Source organism: Amphiprion ocellaris, chromosome 18, assembly GCF_022539595.1.
Source record: "Amphiprion ocellaris isolate individual 3 ecotype Okinawa chromosome 18, ASM2253959v1, whole genome shotgun sequence".
Classification (NCBI taxonomy): Eukaryota; Metazoa; Chordata; class Actinopteri; family Pomacentridae; genus Amphiprion; species Amphiprion ocellaris.
Window position 1 is genome coordinate 28887066 of NC_072783.1, and position 23116 is coordinate 28910181.

Below are 23116 nucleotides of genomic sequence, written 5' to 3' on the forward strand. Positions count from 1 at the left end.
CTATTAGTGGGCTGGTGCAAACCTAGTTATAAATCAAAATGGAAGGAGATAGAAAGTGGTTTAACAGGTAAAATTCCGATCAGCATACTTAAAGGTGACCCCTCAATGAAAAATGTTTCAAGAGATATAAGCAATCCATTGATCACTCTTCCTTTTGCTCTGGTCTGGGGTTTGTCATTGAGCTACTCCTGCCTCACACATCCCTCCCCTCTCAGCTGCTTTCCTACTTCTATAGTTTTTCTAAATCATGCAGTGGGTGAAGTTAGGTTCTGAGGTAGAGGTGAAGCTCACAGACTTCTTGCTTCTTTACCATAATACCTTTTCCAGTGTTCACACAGAGGTTGTGAAGTTTGAGCTTTTCAAGCATGTGCACTAGAATAAATGCCTAAATCAATTCATGTATTTAACATTTGTGTATTTGGGACTATTTGCCGTATTATATTCAGATACCACTCTCAAATTTAATACAAGCTTTTCAGTTCACAGCAACTTGCGTTTCCTGTCAGTCTGAGAGTGAGTTTTATTTGGCATCTTCTAACTGCCTCAAACAATAAATTTAAAAAAAAAAACATCTCCCAGCATTCATGGTTATGACCACTCAGTGCTCTCACCTGCAGGCTGCCTGCACCTGCTCGCTGCATGGCGTAGATCGTCTCCTCCACTCTGCTGCGTTCCCTCATCAGCACCGAGCACTTGGCCAACTCTGGGATCTAAGGAGAAAATACTTCAGTCTTACGATGCATGTTCACTAAAATGCAGTTCCCTGGCCTGAAAGATGTTTCACTTGTCTTTCATCAATCATTTTCTTTCAAATTGGAATTACTGTCAGGTCTGTAAGTATTTGGACAGTGACACTGCCTCTGTACACCAGCACAGTGAATTTGCAATATGTTCCAATTAAAGCTTAAAGTCCATATTTCAGTCACATCTTGAATGCTTCATTTCACACCCATTGTGGTGGTGTACAAATGCAAGATTACAACAACAAAAAAGTGTTAATGAACCTTAGCTACTGTATGTAAAGTTTCTAAAATGAATTACACATTATCATATTTCAGATGAGCTTCCTCACCTCAGTTTTGGTGAGCTGGTGCCAGATTGCCAGGACAGTCCTCACCGGTGTGTAGATCCAGGGAATATGGTATATCTGCAAGCAAAGACAAGGAGAAAATTCATTTGTGTGATGATTTAACAAAGTTTCCTGGTTATAGCAAGGTAATAATTTTGGAGAAAATAGAGAAAGTGTTCAATTGGTGCAGTTCTCCTAAACTGATTCCCAATAATATTGCACTATGGGTTTAATACACAGGACTCATTCTCTCTTGTCACAATTCCTACAAGGGAGTATAGTAATAAAGAACGACAGTGTTTCATCAATAAATGGGACTTTTGCTGGGCTGAGCCCACTATAAGTGATTGATCTTGTTCCTTATCCAGCAAATTGGTTTAGAGTCCCCTCTCATCCTCTTAGAACATTACTAGACAGCTTTCTCTTGACAACACATTTGCTAATTGGAGTCTTTTTAATTTGCTTTTCTGTCCATGGGTGAACAAAGCCTGACATACTGATCTTCTGCTGGTGTGCTTATTTTTGGTTTGCCTGATTGTGTTTTGGATACTACTGATTCAGTTTCTGCAAAGTACGTAAGAATGCTATTCAGTGCCTCATTGCAGCCATTTATTATAGTCATGATTGGACAACTGGAAAGCCTCACTTTGCTCAGAAAAAAAAAACTTTTTGACTTCTACGACTTAGTTCTGAGGCCATGTTTCCCACTATCACACTGCTGCCTTGTCATAAATGCATTAGGGCTGCATAAAACTGTATTCATAACAAGTAAACAGTTGCAAGTGTATTTAGTTGAAATCAATTGTCTATGAATCCTGCTTCAATGGAAGAATACAACATAATGAAATCTGACTTTTTGACAAAGGAGTTAAAATTGTGACCCAAAATTGTGCATAAAATAAAATGCTTCTTCTTCCTTTGACACATAATATAGTCTTATATTTTTAAATGTTTCTAAATGTTAAACTTTGATTCGACTTTCAGGTTGACATAAATGCATGACAGACTTTCAGTGCTGGTGTTTAGGCTCCACCGTAAATAGAAAACAGAGATAGAATAAAGGAAAAGCAATGAATATTTACTTGGCTAAGCTGAGCCTCCATTTGAGGAAATTACTGTTTACTCTTTAAGCTGTTTCAACATATATACTTCTTTGTTTACAACATAACGCCTCACATTAAGGTTAATTTCCCGTTTCACAAGCTGCTAATCAGTTACAACTAATTAACCAAACAGATGCTCAGCTCACAAATGATAAATATGTAAACTTTAATAGCCGGTTTAGCTAATACTGCAGCGGGTTACGTCACATCTTACCGTTAACTTACCATTTTAAACGAAGTGTCAGTGACGTGTAACCGGAAATTCGGGAAAGCCGTTAGGAGTGCGTTATGTTCGATAAGCTAGTGTTTTGTATTTACAGACATAAAATATGGAAATAACTGAAGACTTTACAAGCCGCTGCAGCTTTGAATGATGTTTACATCCCTGTGTGTCGCAGCCTCAAGATTCCCCTCATCCCCTGTGTGTCGTAAACATGGTTCCGGCGTATGTTTGTTCCTACTTCAATAACGGGATTCACTAATCGAGGACATCATTTTTAAAATAAATGTCTTGGAAACTATTGCTGATGGAGGTCCAAGAGTCTCACCGAACAACCTACAGAGTGAAGACCTCGAAGCTGATTGGACGGCCTCCTATTCAGCCCCATGTGTGAACAAATGCCTCTAAGTTGATTTGTTTTCTAAAATAAATCTAGTTTGAGTCCTAATCTATGCCTGTGTGTTTGCTTCTTTACACCGCTGTTAACAGTTTAGGCTGTTAGAGTGTTCCAGATAAGACAAGTACAAGATTCTTCAGAGCCGTTCTACCACGAGCCTGACAGGAAGAACTCCAACAGCTACTGAATGTTCCTGTGGTTCCCTCAAGGCTACAGGAGGATCCCTACGAGGACGAGCCGGTCCACCTGATGGTGGCCGGTCGCTGCGTTTCAAAGCCAACACAGACTACGTGGACTTCTACTGGACCACATAGAGGCCTTCAAACCGGACCAACAAGTTCAGCGACTCCCCGACTCGTGGGTCTGAGGACGCCACCGAGCCTCGGTCCAGCCGGCCTCCTGTCTGTGGGTGTTTGAGTGCTGAGAGGTTTGTGGATGCATGTGAACGTTTCTGTGTTGAAACAGCAGCTTTGGACTCAGTAACGCCTGGAAAAACCAAGAGCTCCTTTATTTGTGACTTCAACTAAAAAAAACTGATGAAAATAAGTTTGCCAGGGTTCTGACTGATAACAGATTATTAAATAATGAAAATAATCGTTTAAATAATCGTTAAAATATTCCTTTAAACAATCCTTTTAGGTCTACATTTTTACAAAGTTTTAATTATTTTTCATCTACTTCCTGAAAATTTCGGTCAATAAAAAAAAGACAAAAACTAATATTTTCAGCTGAACTAAAGACAGATTTTGTGATTTTTCTGCTCACACGTTGTTGTAAACTTACTCTTTCAAATAAATAGCTGCCTAACCTCCTGGAAACCAGCGTTTGTCCTGTTTTTGTGTTGCTCCTCGGCAACCCTAGACAGCCGCGTCGTAACGTTTTTTGAGCAACACACCATACTATGACGTTTTTACAATGATGGTTCTACTATGGAACCAGTTTGACATGTTCAGGTGTTCTTTGTGTGAAAACTCAGAGATTTCAGGTATCAGAAGGTGGTTTTCAACTTTCTTTGTTAACTTTCTGCTTCAACTTTAAACTAAATTTCCTTCACTAAGCCAGCCCTCTGGACTTCCAGGAAGCTGTGTTCCTATTGGCTGTCCAGGTGGCTGCTTGGTGTTATCAGGAACACCTGAGCAGCTCAGTGTCTTCCTGCTTTATTTAGCTGCAGACAAACATTTCCTCTGCTTCTCTTCACCACTAACAGGGTTTGGCTCCGTTGCTTTAGTTTGTTCTTTAGGCGTTGGCTTGCAGCTTCCAGCAGTAAAGTCGTCTTTAATGTGTTTCTTGGTGTGTTTTAGGGCTTTGTACCGGATAGTTGTCTTGGTAAATGTGGTTCTTTAGCCACAGTTAGCACATGGTGCTAATGTGTGCAGTGATTAGTGGATTTGGTGCAGCTGCGTTGTGTCTTTATCTTGGCTGTAGTGAGTCTTTAGAGGTTTTTGGTCAGACACATTCTGTATTCTTGTTTGTCAACCCACGTTGGTTGTCCAGAAGGTAAGAGTTCCTGTCCTGATTCTCTGTTCTCAGAGGTTCTCTGGTAGGCTGCAGGAGACTTTAGCATTTGGGTTGTGCTAGTTTGGTTTTTGTACGGTTTCATTTGGACGACTATCTTGAGGCTCCTCCATGTGGTTTAGTGAGGTTTTCTGGAACAGTTCTACAAAGCAACCTGCAGCAGAAGAGACTTTGAGAGTTTTTAGGAAGTTCTGGAGAGCAGACTTTAGAGCAGCAGAAACATTTGTCAGCAGTTTGAGCAGGAGAAGGTGAGCTTCAGGGTAGAAATGAGACGGAAACCTTCTTGACCCGTGTGTTGAGGTCCTGTACCAAGAGTTTGAGCAGGCTGTGAAGAGTCTGTAGTTCTTTGGTCTGAAAGCACAAGAAGAGTCGACTCATTAAAGGAGAAAACAGGAGATATTGTTGGTTTTTCTGTCGCTCCGCAGTTTCCTTAGACTGAATATCAAGTTTATATTTTAAATGATTTCCCATGTGAGCCCAAAAAGACTTCAATAAACTCCCTCCATCCCCTGGGCACAACATATTTTATTACCATGTTAAATTTTTTTTTTTTTTTTTTTTTTAAGTGTTTTTGAGTTTTAACCATAGTTTGAGCATAGTTTTTTTTTCTCTTTGCTTGTTTAGTTTTGTCGTCCATGTAAAAGGTGCTAAACAAATAAAGTTGAATTGATAAACTGAATAATTGATTAACTCATGATTGTGACAACAGAAGTATTTTCATTGTGATTTAAGGGTTTATTTCATTTTTAAGGTTGGGGTTAAAATCTTGACAGAAAAAGATTATGGAAAATATTTTATCTGTAATTTTGAATATTTGTATTTTAAAATTTTTTGTTTAATTTCATAATGACATGTATCTTGTTGAATTATCTCATTCAATATTTTGTCTGTTTAATAGAGTTAAACATTAAATACAACTTAATTATATTAAACAGACAAAATATTGAATGCGATAATTCAACAAGATACATGTCATTATGAAATTAAACAAAATTTAAAAAATACAAATATTCAAAATTACAGATAAAATATTTTCCATAATTAAACATTTAAAAAATACAATTAAACAAGAAGAATATTAAACATTTTTTAAAAAATGCTAAACATTTAATTAGATTATTAAACCTTTAAAAAGACAAAACATGTAATTAAAAAATTAAATGTTTAATTTGAAAATTACATCTTAAAGAAGATAAAACTTCAAATAGGAATTACACAGAATATACAATGAAGCATTTCAAAGGTGGTAAAACATTTAAAAAGAAAAACCTTAAAGATTTAATCGAAAAATGTAATATTGGGAAAGAAAAAGAAACTCAAACAAGCCGATAAAACATTTGAAAAAACAAACATTAAAAAGACAAAACATTTGGAAATCAAATCAGACATTAGAAAAGAATAAAAGGTGAGAAAAGAGCAAAACTAAACATTCAAGAAGAATCAAACTAAAGACAAAACATTTGAAAAGACACCAGTTAGACTTTAGAAGATCAAATTAAACAGAAGAGACAATAAAACGATCAAAAAGAGAAAAAACAGATAAAGCTCTTAAAGCGTTTTCTAGTCTGAAATGAAAACATCAAGTTGTTTCTTCAAATATTTCCTCTTTCTATGTTCTTGGTTTGATTGTGGACAGATTTACTAAAAATTAATTCAAGAAAACTGCTTTCCAGATAAAGTCTACTAGTAGTTGAAGGCATTGATCAAACTAATGTTACCTTCTGATCTCCACAAACTTTACTGTTCAGTGAAGAAAATCAAAGTTTGTTGAGGATTTCTAAAAAACCCACAGGTGAAGGTCTGAGAAGAACTCAGATGGATGATCTAAATGTGAAATCAAGACTCACGGTCACAAGTTTTAAGGCTTCTGTTAACCAGAAAGTTCAAACTAACAGAGAAGTACTGAGAAACTTTTAAAATTTCAGTCCTCAGACTGTCGAAAGGTTCAAACTAACAGAGAACTACTCAAGAACTTCTAAGATTTCAGTCCTCAGGCTGTCGAAAGGTTCAAACTAACAGAGAAGTACTGAGAAACCTTTAAAACTTCAGCCGTCAGACTGTCTGAAGGTTCAAACTAACAGAGAACTACTGTGGGACTTAGAAAATTTCAGCCCTCAGACTGTGTGAAAGCTCAGGTCCTGAGGACTCGGGAGGTGTGGAGGCTTTGGAAAGTCTTGGAACTGAGGGTTCCACCCTCCAGCACAAAGGCTGAAGTCCCACCTCCTGAGAAAAACGGTCGAGTCGAGACTCGAGTTAAAAAAAATCTCGAAAACGACAAAAAATAGATGATAAATGCGCAAAAAAAAGAAGAATTAGTATCTGAGTGAATAGCTCAGGAGGATAAGAAGAGGACTGCGGACTGGAGGGTCGCAGGTTCAAGACCCGCCACTGGCCTTTTTCTTTCTTTGTCTTTGTCAGAATTTTGAGAAAACTTAAGAAGTGTCTGGTCTTGAACCAGCGACCTGCAGCTCCATAGGCAAATCCTTAACTCACTGAGCTACAGATCAGATAAAAAGAAATAAATTCGTCGTCCCTTTGACATCGTAGTTTCTGTGTGACCACATGGGTGGAGTCAGGGCGGAGTCTGGGTGGAGTCAGGGCGGAGACTAGGCGGGGAGGTGGGTGGAGGAGTAGGCGGGGAGGCCACCACCCACCTCCCCGCCTACTCTCCGCCCTGACTCCCCCCACGGCCCACCACACCTTCCCCCGCCCGACGAGTTTTTCGAGTCTCCACGAGTTCCTCGAGTCTCGAGGAGTTCTTCGAGTCTCCACAGGTTTTCCCGAGTTTCTGGAGTTTCCACCAGGTCGGAGGCAGAACAAGTTGTCATGAAGAGGTGTTGAAGTCGGCCAGGATGGACTGACTTTTTACAGTGACTAGAAGGACGACCACTAGAAGAGCAGGTCTTTAACCACCATCCATAAAATCCATGGAGTCAGCTCCAGAGAAATGAAGGGAGGTCAACTTTTATCAACCTCCATCCAGATGTTCAACTTGATATCTTTACTTTGACATTTTTACCACCACAAACCTTTAGTCTCACACTTTATTATCATTTATTAAGACTTTAATGGAATCCACCAGCAGATTTCATTTTTGTTGAGAAACTTTACTCTTGTCGTCGTGTGATTGCAGTATTTAAAACTATTCCTTCTATTTGACCTCATGTTTATTAGTTTTAGTGGAGAAAGTTATTTTAATTGTCCGTTAGTCTCTTAAAAACCAAATAATAAATTGGATTAGTCAAGAGGTTTAAATTTCTTATTTTGTCATATTTTAAATATGACAAAAAAATATAAAAATAAAGCATCTTGAAACAATTTGACCTGGAACTGGCATTATATAAATAAAATTGAATTAAAATTGTATGTATCTTGTAATGGAGTAATTCAGCCATATATGTTGGAAAACACATTTTCTTTGTCCATTAATCTGTCGTTTTCTCCACTAATTCATTTCTTGTTTTGGTTTATAAAATGTCAAACCCAAATATATTCAGTTTAATGTCATAAAAACCAAAAAGATTTACATTCATGATGCAGGAATCAGGCAGTTTTTCACTTTTTATCTTAGTTTAGTCAGAAAGATAGTTGATAATGTGTGAATTGTTGCAGCTTGTGAGCCGTAAAAGGTTTTAATCTTTGGGGCCGAGTGTCAAAAAACATTTAGAAACCACCATCAACAAAACACTCAACAAAGCTTTGAACATCATTAAAGGGAAATCCAACTTTTGCATGACAATGTCTAATTAAAGGACATTTATTTCCAACGTAAATGTGTGATATTCATCCTCTGGAGCTTTCTCTTCACATCTTCTTCCACCTGGACTGGTTTGGTTGGGAGCATGTGCAACAAACATTTGAAAAACTGCACTTTAACATCAATGAATGACACTGAAGTTTAATCTCTACATAAATGAGACTGAGTCTGGATGTGCTGCTCTGTCATTAACTCCTAAGTTTAGGGAAATTTCAAACAAAAGAGGACAGTTCAGATAAGACTTGAGAATGAGCTTATTCTGAACAAACATCTCAGACTTTCTGAGCTTCAGCACCTCTAGCAAGATATTTTAACAACAAGCAACTCAAGAGATCCAGAAGCTGGAGAGAGTTAGCTTTAGCCGAGCCAAAGAACATGTGGGACGCTAACCTAGCAAACATTTCAGACTTTTCTCTGTGAATTCTGAGAAATAATTTCCTATTTAATGACAGAGCTACACATCTTAACTCAGTCTCATTAAAACAGACTCTAATTCAGTGTCATCCATCCATATTAAAGTGCACTTACACAAAATGTTTGTTGCATGAGCTCCAACAAAACCTGTCCAGGTAGAAGGCCACTTTGACAAACAGGAAGTGGATGATTCCAAGCAGATTTATAGAAGGGGGAACCACACTGTACTAAGTGTGGTCGAGTATAGAGGGGTGTTTTGTGGGTTTTTAAGGCTGATAATGATTATTAGTGAGACATTTGGAGTAGATATTCATTTGCAGTAAATGAAAGTATTTAAAATCTTGGAGTTAAACTTAGAACACAAACTCTAACAGAAGACTTTAGTGATACGTTTTTGTTTTGTTTACAGATGTTAAGTTAAAGGAGTTTTATTCGTGACGTATAACCAATCAAATCACTCCAGAAGACAGAGCGACCACAGGTAGATAAAGGTTCAGAGCCAAAGTAGCACCATTTTTAAATGTATTTATTACCGTAAATCAGTAAAAATAAAATACTGATAATCAGTAAATCAATCAGCCCACAATTACTACAATTCTACAATGTATGTCTCTTTGCTTTGACTTGTTATTTGTACAATCTACGATGTATATGATTGTGTTTTTTCATACCAAAGGCTATACTATGATGTTTTCTAAGAGACATACGATGCTACTCTCTTCTGGCCCTGCACTCCTCCTCTGTTGTTTTCTGGATTGTACTCAGCTGCATGCCTTCGTCCACCCGGCCTCCGTTGACTCGTCCCGCCTGCCGTCTCTGGGGCTGAAGCTGGATTGGAACAGACCAAAGTACAGTCCAATCACGATGCCAGCTGCCTCTCAAAAGGCTCCTTCATCTGGCAGGTGGCAGCACTTCTTCTGAGGGGAAGCTGAGCTGGCCCAGCAGAACTTTGGAGATGTGTTCCAGTGGTTGGTGGATGTGTGGGGAGATAGAGAGGGACCTTTGAATTGTTCAGAAAGGAAAACAGGGAAGCCATTGGTAGTTTTAGTTTAGGGTGCTACTGCGGTGTGTTTTTGGGTTTTAAGAGGTGAACAGGAAGAGTTTTTTTTCGTATTGATGATCTTTTACTTTGTTCCTGGTTGGAATGTCCATCAATGTCAACAGGAAGTTCACTTTTAGTTCTGTTTATTTATTTTTATTTTACTAACACCCATTTGCTTTTAACCCCCTCATATGTTGTGTTGTTGTAAACTTACTCTTTCAAATAAATAAACATCTAACCCTCTGGAAACCAGCGTTTGGACTGTTTTTGTGTTGCTCCTCACCGACTTCAGACAGCCGGGACAAAACAATGTTTTGTGGACTAAAGGCTATACTCTGACGTTTTTACAGCGACATGCTAAACTATGATTTTTTTTTTTGTTTTAGTTTTTTTTTTGTTTTTTAGCAACATATTATAAGAATTTGAACAGTTTTAAAAATTACTATACTTTTACTTGTGCAATGAAATATTCTATGGCATTTTTTAGACGACATATTATACTCTGTTTTCTTGAATAACATACTATTTTGACAATATACTGCACTATGACATTTTTTGAACCACATATCATACATGACAATTTTAGGTAACATCCCATCATTTTGCGCTTTTTGAACCACATAATAATCTATCTTTTTTTTTTTTTTTTGCCAACATGCTATACTATGAACTACAGGCCATACTCTGTTATTCTTGAAAAGTATACTATACATTGACATTTTCTGAACTACATCCTACACTATGGCGCTATACACAGAGTGCTTTGTTACATGTTGATTTATAATAAAAGATTTTTTTCTGTTTTGTTTTTTGACAGGATTACCACAGACCTGACCGTGAACACCGTTGACACCCACCTGAGGGAGACGCTGCCTAAGATCTCAAGGCTGCTTGGTCGTGGTCTTTCTGGTCCTGCTCCAGAACGCCTTCATCAACTACGTCTTCTTTTGAAGAGGCCCTCAGATGCTGCGATCTCTGACCTTCAGGAGGAACTGCTACTTTCACTCGTCACATCGTCACACTCCAAAGCAAAGCGCCTGTCTGCTGAACTTTTAAAAGTGGACAATAAATGTGAAGAATGTGAGCAGCAGCAGCCTGTAAGCAGATGTGATCAGAAAGAAGTCATTTTCTTTTTTCTTTTCTTTCTGGTTGACTTGATGCTGTCAGATGCAGATGTTGGAGCTGATTCTGATCTTTCAGGATAAAAAGCTGCTTTTCCTTTACAGACTTTTCAGGAAATTATTCTCTCAGGTTTTCTCTGCTATTTATATTTTTATTTTCAGTAATTATTTCATTATTGTAAAATAAAGTTTGAGGCATAAAGACTCATTTAGTTATTTTATTCCTGAAATCTTTGACGTAGCAGAACTAAACTACCATTTTCCTTCTTGTACTTCTGATACTAGAACTAAACGTGTCTTCAACATGGATCATCTGGTTTTAATGAATCAGCAGCAACATCACAACAACAAATGAGACAATTTTCAACAAATTCATGAAACTGATGTCATTTAAAACTATCAGTTTGTTTTAGTGTCAAATTAAAGCTGATTACTGACAACTAGAACATTAACGTTACTGTTTTAATCACAGTTAAGTTTCCTTAACGTTAGATTAACGTCAACCAGCCACAGTTTTATGAACTTAATGAACCACATTACAGGAACACAACACACTTCAGCTGCTGACAGGAAACAACACAAATATCGTTAGTTTGATGCTACATTTAGCTGCTAATCAGGACTGGCCAGCTAGCTCGGTTAGCATCGCTAATTCACATTAAAGCTAATATTCAGTGGATGCTAACTCTTCTCTGGTCAACACACACAAATAAACTCCACCAACTCCTGGGGTTCACTGCTCACATTATATCTGACTCTGAAGTTGAACATAAAGTTCATTAAAACCGGCACCGATCAGTAAATTATCATTTATTACCAAGCAGCTGTCGGAGTCCTTCAGTGTCTGTTGGTCCAATCAGCCGAAGGACTGAATTACTGAACTGAAAACTGATTAAAACACGACAACGGAAAGTAAAACTGTCTGTGGAAAATGTGCTGCTGCTCCACCGATAAATACCAACAAACTAAAACAAACTTGGTGGAAGTGTTGCTTTTAGTGAAGTTTTAATAAATAGCAAATATGAGGCTTTTATTTTTCTGGAAGTAAAAGGAAACGTTGCTTGTCCATAGTTTCGCTAACTTAACTTAACTTTAGCTGCACTTTCACCATGTTCTAACTGATAGATCTTTTTTTTTTTTTTTTTTAATATTAAAATAGCTGCACTTCCTTTGTATATTTGGTCGTTTCTTATGTTGCTGCTGTTTCATTGCAATTATATTTTAATAATATCACTTTAAATACAGACAATTGAAAAGAAAAAACTGGCTCTGAAATACTCAATGAACTGATACGTCATCTAGTGTTAAACTGAATAAGAATTCTTAATAATATAAAATGTAACTGACTGAGCTGTATTAATTAAATCGAGGTATTTTAAACTGAAAGAAACACAACATTGACTGAAAGATTCCAGTCAATTAAACCTTAAATTCATTTACCTAAGAAAACCATCCTTTAATGTCTTACCTTAAAAAAAATACAGGTGCAAAGTAAAATTTTCACACAAAAGATTAATCACTGATGAACATTTAATTAAGCATCAACAGCAGAGGTTCATTTTAAAGTATCCCTGGAAGGATTTTCTCTGTCATGTATAGTTTATCAAGCACTGAAAGACAGAAAGGCCTGTAGTCGCTTTAGCTTTAGAGGAGAGGATTTTATTATCCAGCTTATCTGTGCTGTAATTTAAAAGTAATAACTGTAATGTTCATCATTACTTTGGTCAGATTCTGGGAGGTTATTTTTCTAATCTGCACTAAGATGTACTACAACATGTGAATCAGTCATTAAACAACGTTAACGTTAGAGAGTAAATTTACTGTTTTCTCCAGTTTAACTTCAGAGACTCAGCAGATATTCAGGACTACTGACAACACAGAACCTTAACCTTACTGTTTTAATCACATTTAGGTCACATCTGATCGTTGACTTACCATTTTAAACGAAGTGTCAGTGACGTGTAACCGGAAATTCAGGAAAGCCGTTAGAAGTGCATTATGTTCGATACGCTAGTGTTTTGTGTTTACAGACATAAAATACTGAAATAACGGAAGAGTTTACAATCCGCGGCAGCTTTGAATGTTTACATCCCTGTGTGTCGCAGCCTCAAGATTCCCCTCATCCCCTGTGTGTCGTAAACATGGTTCCGGCGTATGTTTGTTCCGACTTCAATAACGGGATTCACTTCGTCTTCTTCTTCTTCTTATGAATTTCCGGCAGGGTGGATGCCTTGCGGCACATTGCTGCCTCTCGCAGGTCAGGGAGAGAATGCAGAATTCAGATCATTCCTACTTCCAAAGATGTAATCCTGTGGAGTTGATAAAGTGAAGGACTGCGTTCACCGTCCTTGCCTGGTTCTCTCTGGGATTAAGGAGACTCCTCATTGTGATTGATTCCATTCCCTCATGTGACATCTTGGCATATAACGGTGTTCTTTGTTCCTCAAACAGGCTGCACTCCATGAGCAGACGTTTCAGTTTGCCGCAGGCTCCACATAATCCGTCCTTATGTTTGCCGATTTTAGCTAAATCCCATGCCAGTCCACAGTGTCCAAGTCTTAGTCTTGTCATTAACACAGAGTGTTTTCGCTCATGTCCAAGGTAGCACTGGTCTGCCTTTACACTATTTTGTATTGAGAAGTAATGCTGTCCTGTTTTTGTGTTGCTCCTCGGCAACCCTAGACAGCCGCGTCGTAACGTTTTTTGAGCAACACACCATACTATGACGTTTTTACAATGAGGGTTCTACTATGGAACCAGTTTGACATGTTCAGGTGTTCTTTGTGTGAAAACTCCGACATTTCAGGTATCAGAAGGTGGTTTTCAACTTTCTTTGTTAACTTTCTGCTTCAACTTTAAACTAAATTTCCTTCACTAACCCAGCCCTCTGGACTTCCAGTAAGCTGTGTTCCTATTGGCTGCCCAAGTGGCTGCTTGGTATTATCAGGAACACCTGAGCAGCTCGGTGTTATCAGGAACACCTGAGCAGCTCAGTGTCTTCCTGCTTTATTTGGCAGCATCAAACATTTCCTCTGCTTCTCTTCGCCACTGAATCGGGTTTGGCTCCGTTGCTTTAATTTGTTCTTTAGGCGTTGGCTTGCAGCTTCCAGCAGTAAAATCGTCTTTAATGTGTTTCTTGGTGTGTTTTAGGGCTTTGTACCGGATAAGCTGTCTTGGTAAATGTGGTTCTTTAGCCACAGTTAGCACATGGTGCTAATGTGTGCAGTGATTAGTGGATTTGGTGCAGCTGCGTTGTGTCTTTACCTTGGCTGTAGTGAGTCTTTAGAGGTTTTTGGTCAGACACATTCTGTATTCTTGTTTGTCAACCCACGTTGGTTGTCCAGAAGGTAAGAGTTCCTGTCCTGATTCTCTGTTCTCAGAGGTTCTCTGGTAGGCTGCAGGAGACTTTAGCATTTGGGTTGTGCTAGTTTGGTTTTTGTACAGTTTCATTTGGACGACTATCTTGAGGCTCCTCCATGTGGTTTAGTGAGGTTTTCTGGAACAGTTCTACAAAGCAACCTGCAGCAGAAGAGACTTTGAGAGTTTTTAGGAAGTTCTGGAGAGCAGACTTTAGAGCAGCAGAAACATTTGTCAGCAGTTTGAGCAGGAGAAGGTGAGCTTCAGAGTAGAAATGAGACGGAAACCTTCTTGACCCGTGTGGTGAGGTCCTGTACCAAGAGTTTGAGCAGGTTGTGAAGAGTCTGTAGTTCTTTGGTCTGAAAGCACAAGAAGAGTCGACTCATTAAAGGAGAAAACAGGAGATATTGTTGGTTTTTCTGTCGCTCCGCAGTTTCCTTAGACTGAATATCAAGTTTATATTTTAAATGATTTCCCATGTGAGCCCAAGAAGACTTCAATAAACTCCCTCCATCCCCTGGACACAACAGATTTTATTACCATGTTAAATCTTTTTTTTTTTTTTTTTTTAGTGTTTTTGAGTTTTAACCATAGTTTGAGCATAGTTTTTTTTTTCTCTTTGCTTGTTTAGTTTTGTCGTCCATGTAAAAGGTGCTAAACAAATAAAGTTGAATTGATAAACTGAATAATTGATTAACTCATGATTGTGACAACAGAAGTATTTTCATTGTGATTTAAGGGTTTATTTCATTTTTAAGGTTGGGGTTAAAATCTTGACAGAAAAAGATTATGGAAAATATTTTATCTGTAATTTTGAATATTTGTATTTTAAAATTTTTTGTTTAATTTCATAATGACATGTATCTTGTTGAATTATCTCATTCAATATTTTGTCTGTTTAATATAATTTAGTTGTATTTAATGTTTAACTCTATTAAACAGACAAAATATTGAATGCGATAATTCAACAAGATACATGTCATTATGAAATTAAACAAAATTTTAAAAATACAAATATTCAAAATTACAGATAAAATATTTTCCATAATTAAACATTTAAAAAATACAATTAAACAAGAAGAATATTAAACATTTTAAAAAATGCTAAACATTTAGATTATTATACCTTTAAAAAGACAAAATATTTAATTAAAAAATTAAATGTTTAATTTGAAAATTACATCTTAAAGAAGATAAAACTTCAAATAGGAATTACACAGAATATACAATGAAGCATTTCAAAGGTGGTAAAACATTTAAAAAGAAAAACCTTAAAGATTTAATCGAGAAATGTAATATTGGGAAAGAAAAAGAAACTCAAACAAGCCGATAAAACATTTGAAAAAACAATTAAACATTAAAAAGACAAAACATTTGGAAATCAAATCAGACATTAGAAAAGAATAAAAGGTGAGAAAAGAGCAAAACTAAACATTCAAGAAGAATCAAACTAAAGACAAAACATTTGAAAAGACACTAGTTAGACTTTAGAAGATCAAATTAAACAGAGACAATAAAGCGATCAAAAAGAGCAAAAACAGATAAAGGTCTTCAAGTGTTTTCTAGTCTGAAATGAAAACATCAAGTTGTTTCTTCAAATATTTCCTCTTTCTATGTTCTTGGTTTGATTGTGGACGGATTTACTAAAAATTAATTCAAGAAAACTGCTTTCCAGATAAAGTCTACTAGTAGTTGAAGGCATTGATCAAACTAATGTTACCTTCTGATCTCCACAAACTTTACTGTTCAGTGAAGAAAAACAAAGTTTGTTGAGGATTTCTAAAAAACCCACAGGTGAAGGTCTGAGAAGAACTCAGATGTATGGTCTAAATGTGAAATCAAGACTCATGGTCACAAGTTTTAAGGCTTCTGTTAACCAGAAAGTTCAAACTAACAGAGAAGTACTGAGAAACTTTTAAAATTTCAGTCCTCAGACTGTCGAAAGGTTCAAACTAACAGAGAACTACTCAAGAACTTCTAAGATTTCAGTCCTCAGGCTGTCGAAAGGTTCAAACTAACAGAGAAGTACTGAGAAACCTTTAAAACTTCAGCCCTCAGACTGTCGAAAGGTTCAAACTAACAGAGAACTACTCAAGAACTTCTAAGATTTCAGTCCTCAGGCTGTCGAAAGGTTCAAACTAACAGAGAAGTACTGAGAAACCTTTAAAACTTCAGCCGTCAGACTGTCTGAAGGTTCAAACTAACAGAGAACTACTGTGGGACTTAGAAAATTTCAGCCCTCAGACTGTGTGAAAGCTCAGGTCCTGAGGACTCGGGAGGTGTGGAGGCTTTGGAAAGTCTTGGAACTGAGGGTTCCACCCTCCAGCACAAAGGCTGAAGTCCCACCTCCTGAGAAAAACGGTCGAGTCGAGACTCGAGTTAAAAAAAATCTCGAAAACGACAAAAAATAGATGATAAATGCGCAAAAAAAAGAAGAATTAGTATCTGAGTGAATAGCTCAGGAGGATAAGAAGAGGACTGCGGACTGGAGGGTCGCAGGTTCAAGACCCGCCACTGGCCTTTTTCTTTCTTTGTCTTTGTCAGAATTTTGAGAAAACTTAAGAAGTGTCTGGTCTTGAACCAGCGACCTGCAGCTCCATAGGCAAATCCTTAACTCACTGAGCTACAGATCAGATAAAAAGAAATAAATTCGTCGTCCCTTTGACATCGTAGTTTCTGTGTGACCACATGGGTGGAGTCAGGGCGGAGTCTGGGTGGAGTCAGGGCGGAGACTAGGCGGGGAGGTGGGTGGAGGAGTAGGCGGGGAGGCCACCACCCACCTCCCCGCCTACTCTCCGCCCTGACTCCCCCCACGGCCCACCACACCTTCCCCCGCCCGACGAGTTTTTCGAGTCTCCACGAGTTCCTCGAGTCTCGAGGAGTTCTTCGAGTCTCCACAGGTTTTCCCGAGTTTCTGGAGTTTCCACCAGGTCGGAGGCAGAACAAGTTGTCATGAAGAGGTGTTGAAGTCGGCCAGGATGGACTGACTTTTTACAGTGACTAGAAGGATGACCACTAGAAGAGCAGGTCTTTAACCACCATCCATAAAATCCATGGAGTCAGCTCCAGAGAAATGAAGGGAGGTCAACTTTTATCAACCTCCATCCAGATGTTCAACTTGATATCTTTACTTTGACATTTTTACCACCACAAACCTTTAGTCTCACACTTTATTATCATTTATTGAGACTTTAATGGAATCCACCAGCAGATTTCATTTTTGTTGAGAAACTTTACTCTTGTCGTCGTGTGATTGCAGTATTTAAAACTGTTCCTTCTATTTGACCTCATGTTTATTAGTTTTAGTGGAGAAAGTTATTTTAATTGTCCATTACTCTCTTAAAAACCAAATAATAAATTGGATTAGTCAAGAGGTTTAAATTTCTTACTATAAAAATAAAGCGTCTTGAGACAGTTTGACCTGTAATTGGCAAAATATAAATAAAATTGAATTAAAATTGTATGTATCTTGTAATGTTGGAGTAATTCAGCCATATATGTTGGAAAACACATTTTCTTTGTCCATTAATCTGTTGATTGTTTTCTCCAATAATTCATTTCTTGTTTTGGTTTATAAAATGTCAAACCCAAATATATTCAGTTTACTGTCATAAAAACCAAAAAGATTTACATTCATGATGCAGGAATCAGGCAGTTTTTCCACTTTTTCTCTTAGTTTAGTCAGAAAGATAGTTGACAATGTGTGAATTGTTGCAGCTTGTGAGCCGTAAAAGGTTTTAATCTTTGGGGCCGAGTGTCAAAAAACATTTAGAAACCAACATCAACAAAACACTCAAAGATTTGAACATCATTAAAGGGAAATCCAACTTTTGCATGACAATGTCTAATTAAAGGACATTTATTTCCAACGTAAATGTGTGATATTCATCCTCTGGAGCTTTCTCTTCACATCGTCTTCCACCTGGACTGCTTTGGTCGGGAGCATGTGCAACAAACATTTGAAAAACTGCACTTTAACATCAATGAATGACACTGAAGTATAATCTCTACATAAATGAGACTGAGTCTGGATGTGCTGCTCTGTCATTAACTCCTAAGTTTAGGGAAAGTTCAAACAAAAGAGGACAGTTCAGATCAGACTTGAGAATGAGCTTATTTTGAACAAACATCTCAGACTTTCTGAGCTTCAGCACCTCTAGCAAGATATTTTAACAACAAGCAACTCAAGAGATCCAGAAGTTGGAGAGAGTTAGCTTTAGCTGAGCCAAAGAACATGTGGGACGCTAACCTAGCAAACATTTCAGACTTTTCTCTGTGAATTCTGAGAAATAATTTCCTATTTAATGACAGAGCTACACATCTTAACTCAGTTTCATTAAAACAGACTCTAATTCAGTGTCATCCATTAACATTAAAGTGCACTTACACAAAATGTTTGTTGCATGAGCTCCAACAAAACCTGTCCAGGTAGAAGGCCACTTTGACAAACAGGAAGTGGAAGATTCCAAGCAGATTTATAGAAGGGGGAACCGGCCTGTACTAAGTGTGGTTGAGTATAGAGAGGTGTTTTGTGGGTTTTTAAGGCTGATAATGATTATTAGTGAGACATTTGGAGTAGATATTTATTTGCAGTAAATGAAAGTATTTAAAATCTTGGAGTTAAACTTAGAAGAACACAAACTCTAACAGAAGACTTTGTTGATATGTTTTTGTTTTGTTTACAGATGTTAACTTAAAGGAGTTTTATTCGTGACGTATAACCAATCAAATCACTCCAGAAGACAGAGCGACCACAGGTAGATAAAGGCTCAGAGCCAAAGTAGCGGCATTTTTAAATTGATTTATTACCGTAATTCAGTAAAAAATAAAATACTGATAATCAGTAAATCAGTCAGCCCACAATTACTACAATTCTACAATGTATGTCTCTTTGCTTTGACTTGTTATTTGTACAATATACAATGTATTTGATGGCGTTTTTTCATACCAAAGGCTATACTATGATATTTTCTAAGAGACATAAGATGCTACTCTGCTTGTTCTGGCTCTGGGTTGCTGCACTCCTCCTCTGTTGTTTTCTGGATTGTACTCAGCTGCATGCCTTCGTCCATCCGGCCTCCGTTGACTCGTCCCGCCTGCCGTCTCTGGAGCTGAAGCTGGATTGGAACAGACCAAAGTACAGTCCAATCACGATGCCAGCTGCCTCTCAAAAGGCTCCTTCATCTGGCAGGTGGCGGCACTTCTTCTGAGGGGAAGCTGAGCTGGCCCGGCAGAACTTTGGAGATGTGTTCCAGTGGTTGGTGGATGTGTGGGGAGATAGAGAGGGACCTTTGAATTGTTCAGAAAGGAAAACAGGGAAGCCATTGGTAGTTTTAGTTTAGGGTGCTACTGCGGTGTGTTTTTGGGTTTCAAGAGGTGAACAGGAAGAGGTTTTTTTTCGTATTGATTATCTTTTACTTTGTTCCTGGTTGGAATGCCCATCAATGTCAACATGAAGTTCACTTTTAGTTCTGTTTATTTATTTTTATTTTACTAACACCCATTTGCTTTTAACCCCCTCACATGTTGTGTTGTAAACTTACTCTTTCAAATAAATAAACGTCTACCCCTCTGGAAACCAGCATTTGGACTGTTTTTGTGTTGCTACTCACCTACTTCAGACAGCTGGGACATAACAACGTTTTGTGGACTAAAGGCTTTTCTACAGCATGACGTTTTTAGAGCGACATGCTAAAGTATGACGTTTTTAGAGCGACATGCTAAACTATGACGTTTTTAGAGCGACATGCTCAACTATGACTTTTTTAGAGTGACATGCTATACTATGACGTTTTTAGAGCAACATGCTATATTATGACGTTTTTAGAGCGACATGCTATACTATGACGTTTTTAGAGCGACATGCTATACTATGACGTTTTTAGAGCAACATGCTATATTATGACGTTTTTAGAGCGACATGCTATACTATGACGTTTTTAGAGCGACATGCTATGCTATGACGTTTTTAGAGCGACATGCTGTTTGTTGAGCGACATGCTATACTATGACGTTTTTAGAGCGACATGCTATGTTTGTTGAACGACATGCTGTACTATGACGTTTTTATGTGACATGCAATACCATGATGTTTGCTGAATGACATGCTATGCTATGACATTGTTACGTGACATGCTGTACTATGATATTTTTTAGAGCGACATGCTATACTATGACGTTTGTTGGGTGACACGCTATACTATAGGCTTTTTTAATTGACATATTACCATGATGTTCCTTTTGTTTCAGTTTTTTTTATTTTTAGCAACATATTACAAGAATTTGAATAGTTTTAAAAATTACTATACTTTTACTTGTGCAATGAAATATTATTCTATGGCATTTTTTAGACGACATATTATACTCTGTTTTCTTGAATAACATACTATTTTGACAATATACTGCACTATCACATTTTTTGAACCACATATCATACATGACAATTTTAAGCAACATCCTAACATTTTGCGCTTTTTGAACCACATTATAATCTATGGGTTTTTTTTTTTGCCAACATGCTATACTATGAACTACAGGCCATACTATGTTATTCTTGAAAAGTATACTATACTTTGACATTTTCTGAACTACATCCTATACTATGGCGTTATACACAGAGTGCTTTGTTACATGTTGATTTATAATCATAGATTTTTTTCTGTTTTGTTTTTTGACAGGATTACCACAGACCTGACCATGAACACCGTTAACACCCACCTGAGGGAGACGCTGCCTAAGATCTCAGGGCTGCTTGGTCGTGGTCTTTCTGGTCCTGCTCCAGAACACCTTCATCAACTACGTCTTCTTTTGAAGAGGCCCTCAGATGCTGCGATCTCTGACCTTCAGGAGGAACTGCTACTTTCACTCGTCACATCGTCACACTCCAAAGCAAAGCGCCTGTCTGCTGAACTTTTAAAAGTGGACAATAAATGTGAAGAATGTGAGCAGCAGCACCACCGATAAATACCAACAAACTAAAACAAACTTGGTGGAAGTGTTGCTTTTAGTGATGTTTTAATAAATAGCATATATGAGGCTTTTATTTTTCTGGAAGTAAAAGGAAACGTTGCTTGTCCGTAGTTTCGCTAGCTTAACTTAACTTTAGCTGCACTTTCACCATGTTCTAACTGATAGATCTTTTTTTTTTAATATTAAAATAGCTGCACTTCCTTTGTATATTTGGTCGTTTCTTATGTTGCTGCTGTTTCATTGCAATTATATTTTAATAATATCACTTTAAATACAGACAATTGAAAAGAAAAAACTGGCTCTGAAATACTCAATGAACTGATACGTCATCTAGTGTTAAACTGAATAAGAATTCTTAATAATATAAAATGTAACTGACTGAGCTGTATTAATTAAATCGAGGTATTTCAAACTGAAAGAAACACAACATTGACTGAAAGATTCCAGTCAATTAAACCTTAAATTCATTTACCTAAGGAAACCATCCTTTAATGTCTTACCTTAAAAAAAATACAGGTGCAAAGTAAAAGTTTCACACTAAAGATTAATCACTGATGAACATTTAATTAAGCATCAACAGCAGAGGTTTATTTTAAAGTATCCCTGGAAGGATTTTCTCTGTCATGTATAGTTTATCAAGCACTGAAAGACAGAAAGGCCTGTAGTCGCTTTAGCTTTAGAGGAGAGGATTTTATTATCCAGCTTATCTGTGCTGTAATTTAAAAGTAATAACTGTAGTGTTCATCATTACTTTGGTCAGATTCTGGGAGGTTATTTTTCTAATCTGCACTAAGATGTACTACAACATGTGAATCAGTCATTAAACAACGTTAACGTTAGAGAGTAAATTTACTGTTTTCTCCAGTTTAACTTCAGAGACTCAGCAGATATTCAGGATTACTGACAACACAGAACCTTAACCTTACTGTTTTAATCACATTTAGGTTTTCTAAACGTTACATTAATGTGAACCAGCATCTCCATGAACAGTTTTATTAACTAAATGTACCACATTACAGTAACACAACACACTTCAGGTGTTTACATAAAAGTCAGCACAAACATCGTTAGCTTAATGCTACGTTAGCTTTAATCAGACTACGACTGAGCAGCTCGCTCGGTTAGCATCGGTAACATTAAAACTAATATTTACTCTGCTAACTCTCTTCTCTGGTCAAAACACACAGAAATAAACCCCACCAACATCTGGACTGCATGGCACACATTATATCTGACACTACAGCTGCATATAAAGTGCATTAAAAGCGGCACCGATATGAAAATAAACATTAACTTACCGAACTATCAGAGTCCTTTCAGTGTCTGCTGGTAGAATCAGCTGGAGGCAGAAAACTGGTTAAAACAAGCCAACGGGCAGGAAAACTGTCTGTGGAAAAGGTTCTGCTGCTGCACCGATAAATAAACCAACAGTTATTATATCAGAATTAATCCAAACGAGGAGAGCAGAGTCTCTGCTGCCTCCTCCATAGGACCTGTCAATCATTCCAGACCAGACTGTCAATCAAGTAGCCCCGCCCCCTGGCTTCGCAAAACTTTAACGCTCTATAAAAAATTCAAAATTTATTTATTTTAAGATCGGCCACCTGATCTCCCATTTTGAACATGAAAACTAACTAAAAATATATATACAGTCTATGCACCGTACTCTGGCGCCACACTTGCTGATGACCACTTCCGGTCTCAGAAAATGGAAAAAACGGACCTTTTTCCTTTCTATCTCTTACTGATTTTACTTTATTGTTATTCTAAATATAAATGAAAATCAAAGCATTTTTAAAATTTCGTATATCCCTTTTTGATCATGACAAGGAAAAACGCCTTATATTTCAATTTTAATTTTTGTATTTTAAAACGAAAATCAAATAACCACTTGTTTTTGTTTTTCAATACCCGTTTCAGAACGGAAAATCCAATTGCCAAAATATACCCAACTGACAGTGGCTGTTCTGTTGCAGTCTGCAGTAATCATGTGAAATTTACATGGAAATACTGGCTTAAAACAAAGTTTAAAAAAAACAAAACCAAAAAATTACAATGGATCAAATACAGTATGTACAATAAGTGAGTGGGAAAAAAAATTGTGTTGATATGCCTAATTAGATCAAATTTGCAGACAGTTTGAGTAGTGACA

General features: G+C 37.3%; 1 protein-coding gene and 3 long non-coding RNA genes across 7 annotated transcripts in view; 1 reads left to right on the forward strand and 3 right to left on the reverse strand.

Moving 5' to 3' along the window:
* LOC111588971 (7-methylguanosine phosphate-specific 5'-nucleotidase-like) overlaps positions 1–4577 on the reverse strand; it is a 17914-nt gene extending 13337 nt beyond the window's left edge. For 2 of the 4 annotated variants that reach the window (XM_023299629.3, XM_055004636.1), the window contains exons 1-3: positions 2398–2580; positions 1073–1147; positions 612–710 (exon numbers count right to left, since the gene is read on the reverse strand). In XM_023299629.3, coding sequence (XP_023155397.1) covers positions 612–710; positions 1073–1147; positions 2398–2400 — 177 coding nt within the window. In that variant the 5' untranslated portion in view covers positions 2401–2580. The other 2 variants (XM_055004638.1, XM_055004637.1) reach the window with 2 other exon arrangements.
* Positions 1–10846, forward strand: part of LOC118469628 (uncharacterized) — a 19815-nt gene extending 8969 nt beyond the window's left edge. Inside the window, exons 4-5 of the long non-coding RNA XR_004846558.2 lie at positions 2571–3216; positions 10335–10846. This is a non-coding gene — a long non-coding RNA (uncharacterized LOC118469628). The remainder of the gene's footprint in view (positions 1–2570; positions 3217–10334) is intronic.
* LOC129347409 (uncharacterized) lies at positions 8981–14464 on the reverse strand. The gene is made up of 3 exons (XR_008599506.1): positions 12574–14464; positions 10375–10566; positions 8981–9475 (listed from the first exon to the last, which is right to left on the reverse strand). It is a non-coding gene; the product is annotated as an uncharacterized LOC129347409 (long non-coding RNA).
* A 4312-nt stretch (positions 14465–18776) lies between these two features.
* On the reverse strand, positions 18777–22570 carry LOC129347441 (uncharacterized). The gene is made up of 3 exons (XR_008599557.1): positions 22263–22570; positions 20713–20904; positions 18777–19284 (listed from the first exon to the last, which is right to left on the reverse strand). It is a non-coding gene; the product is annotated as an uncharacterized LOC129347441 (long non-coding RNA).
* Between the last annotated feature and the right edge of the window lie 546 nt (positions 22571–23116).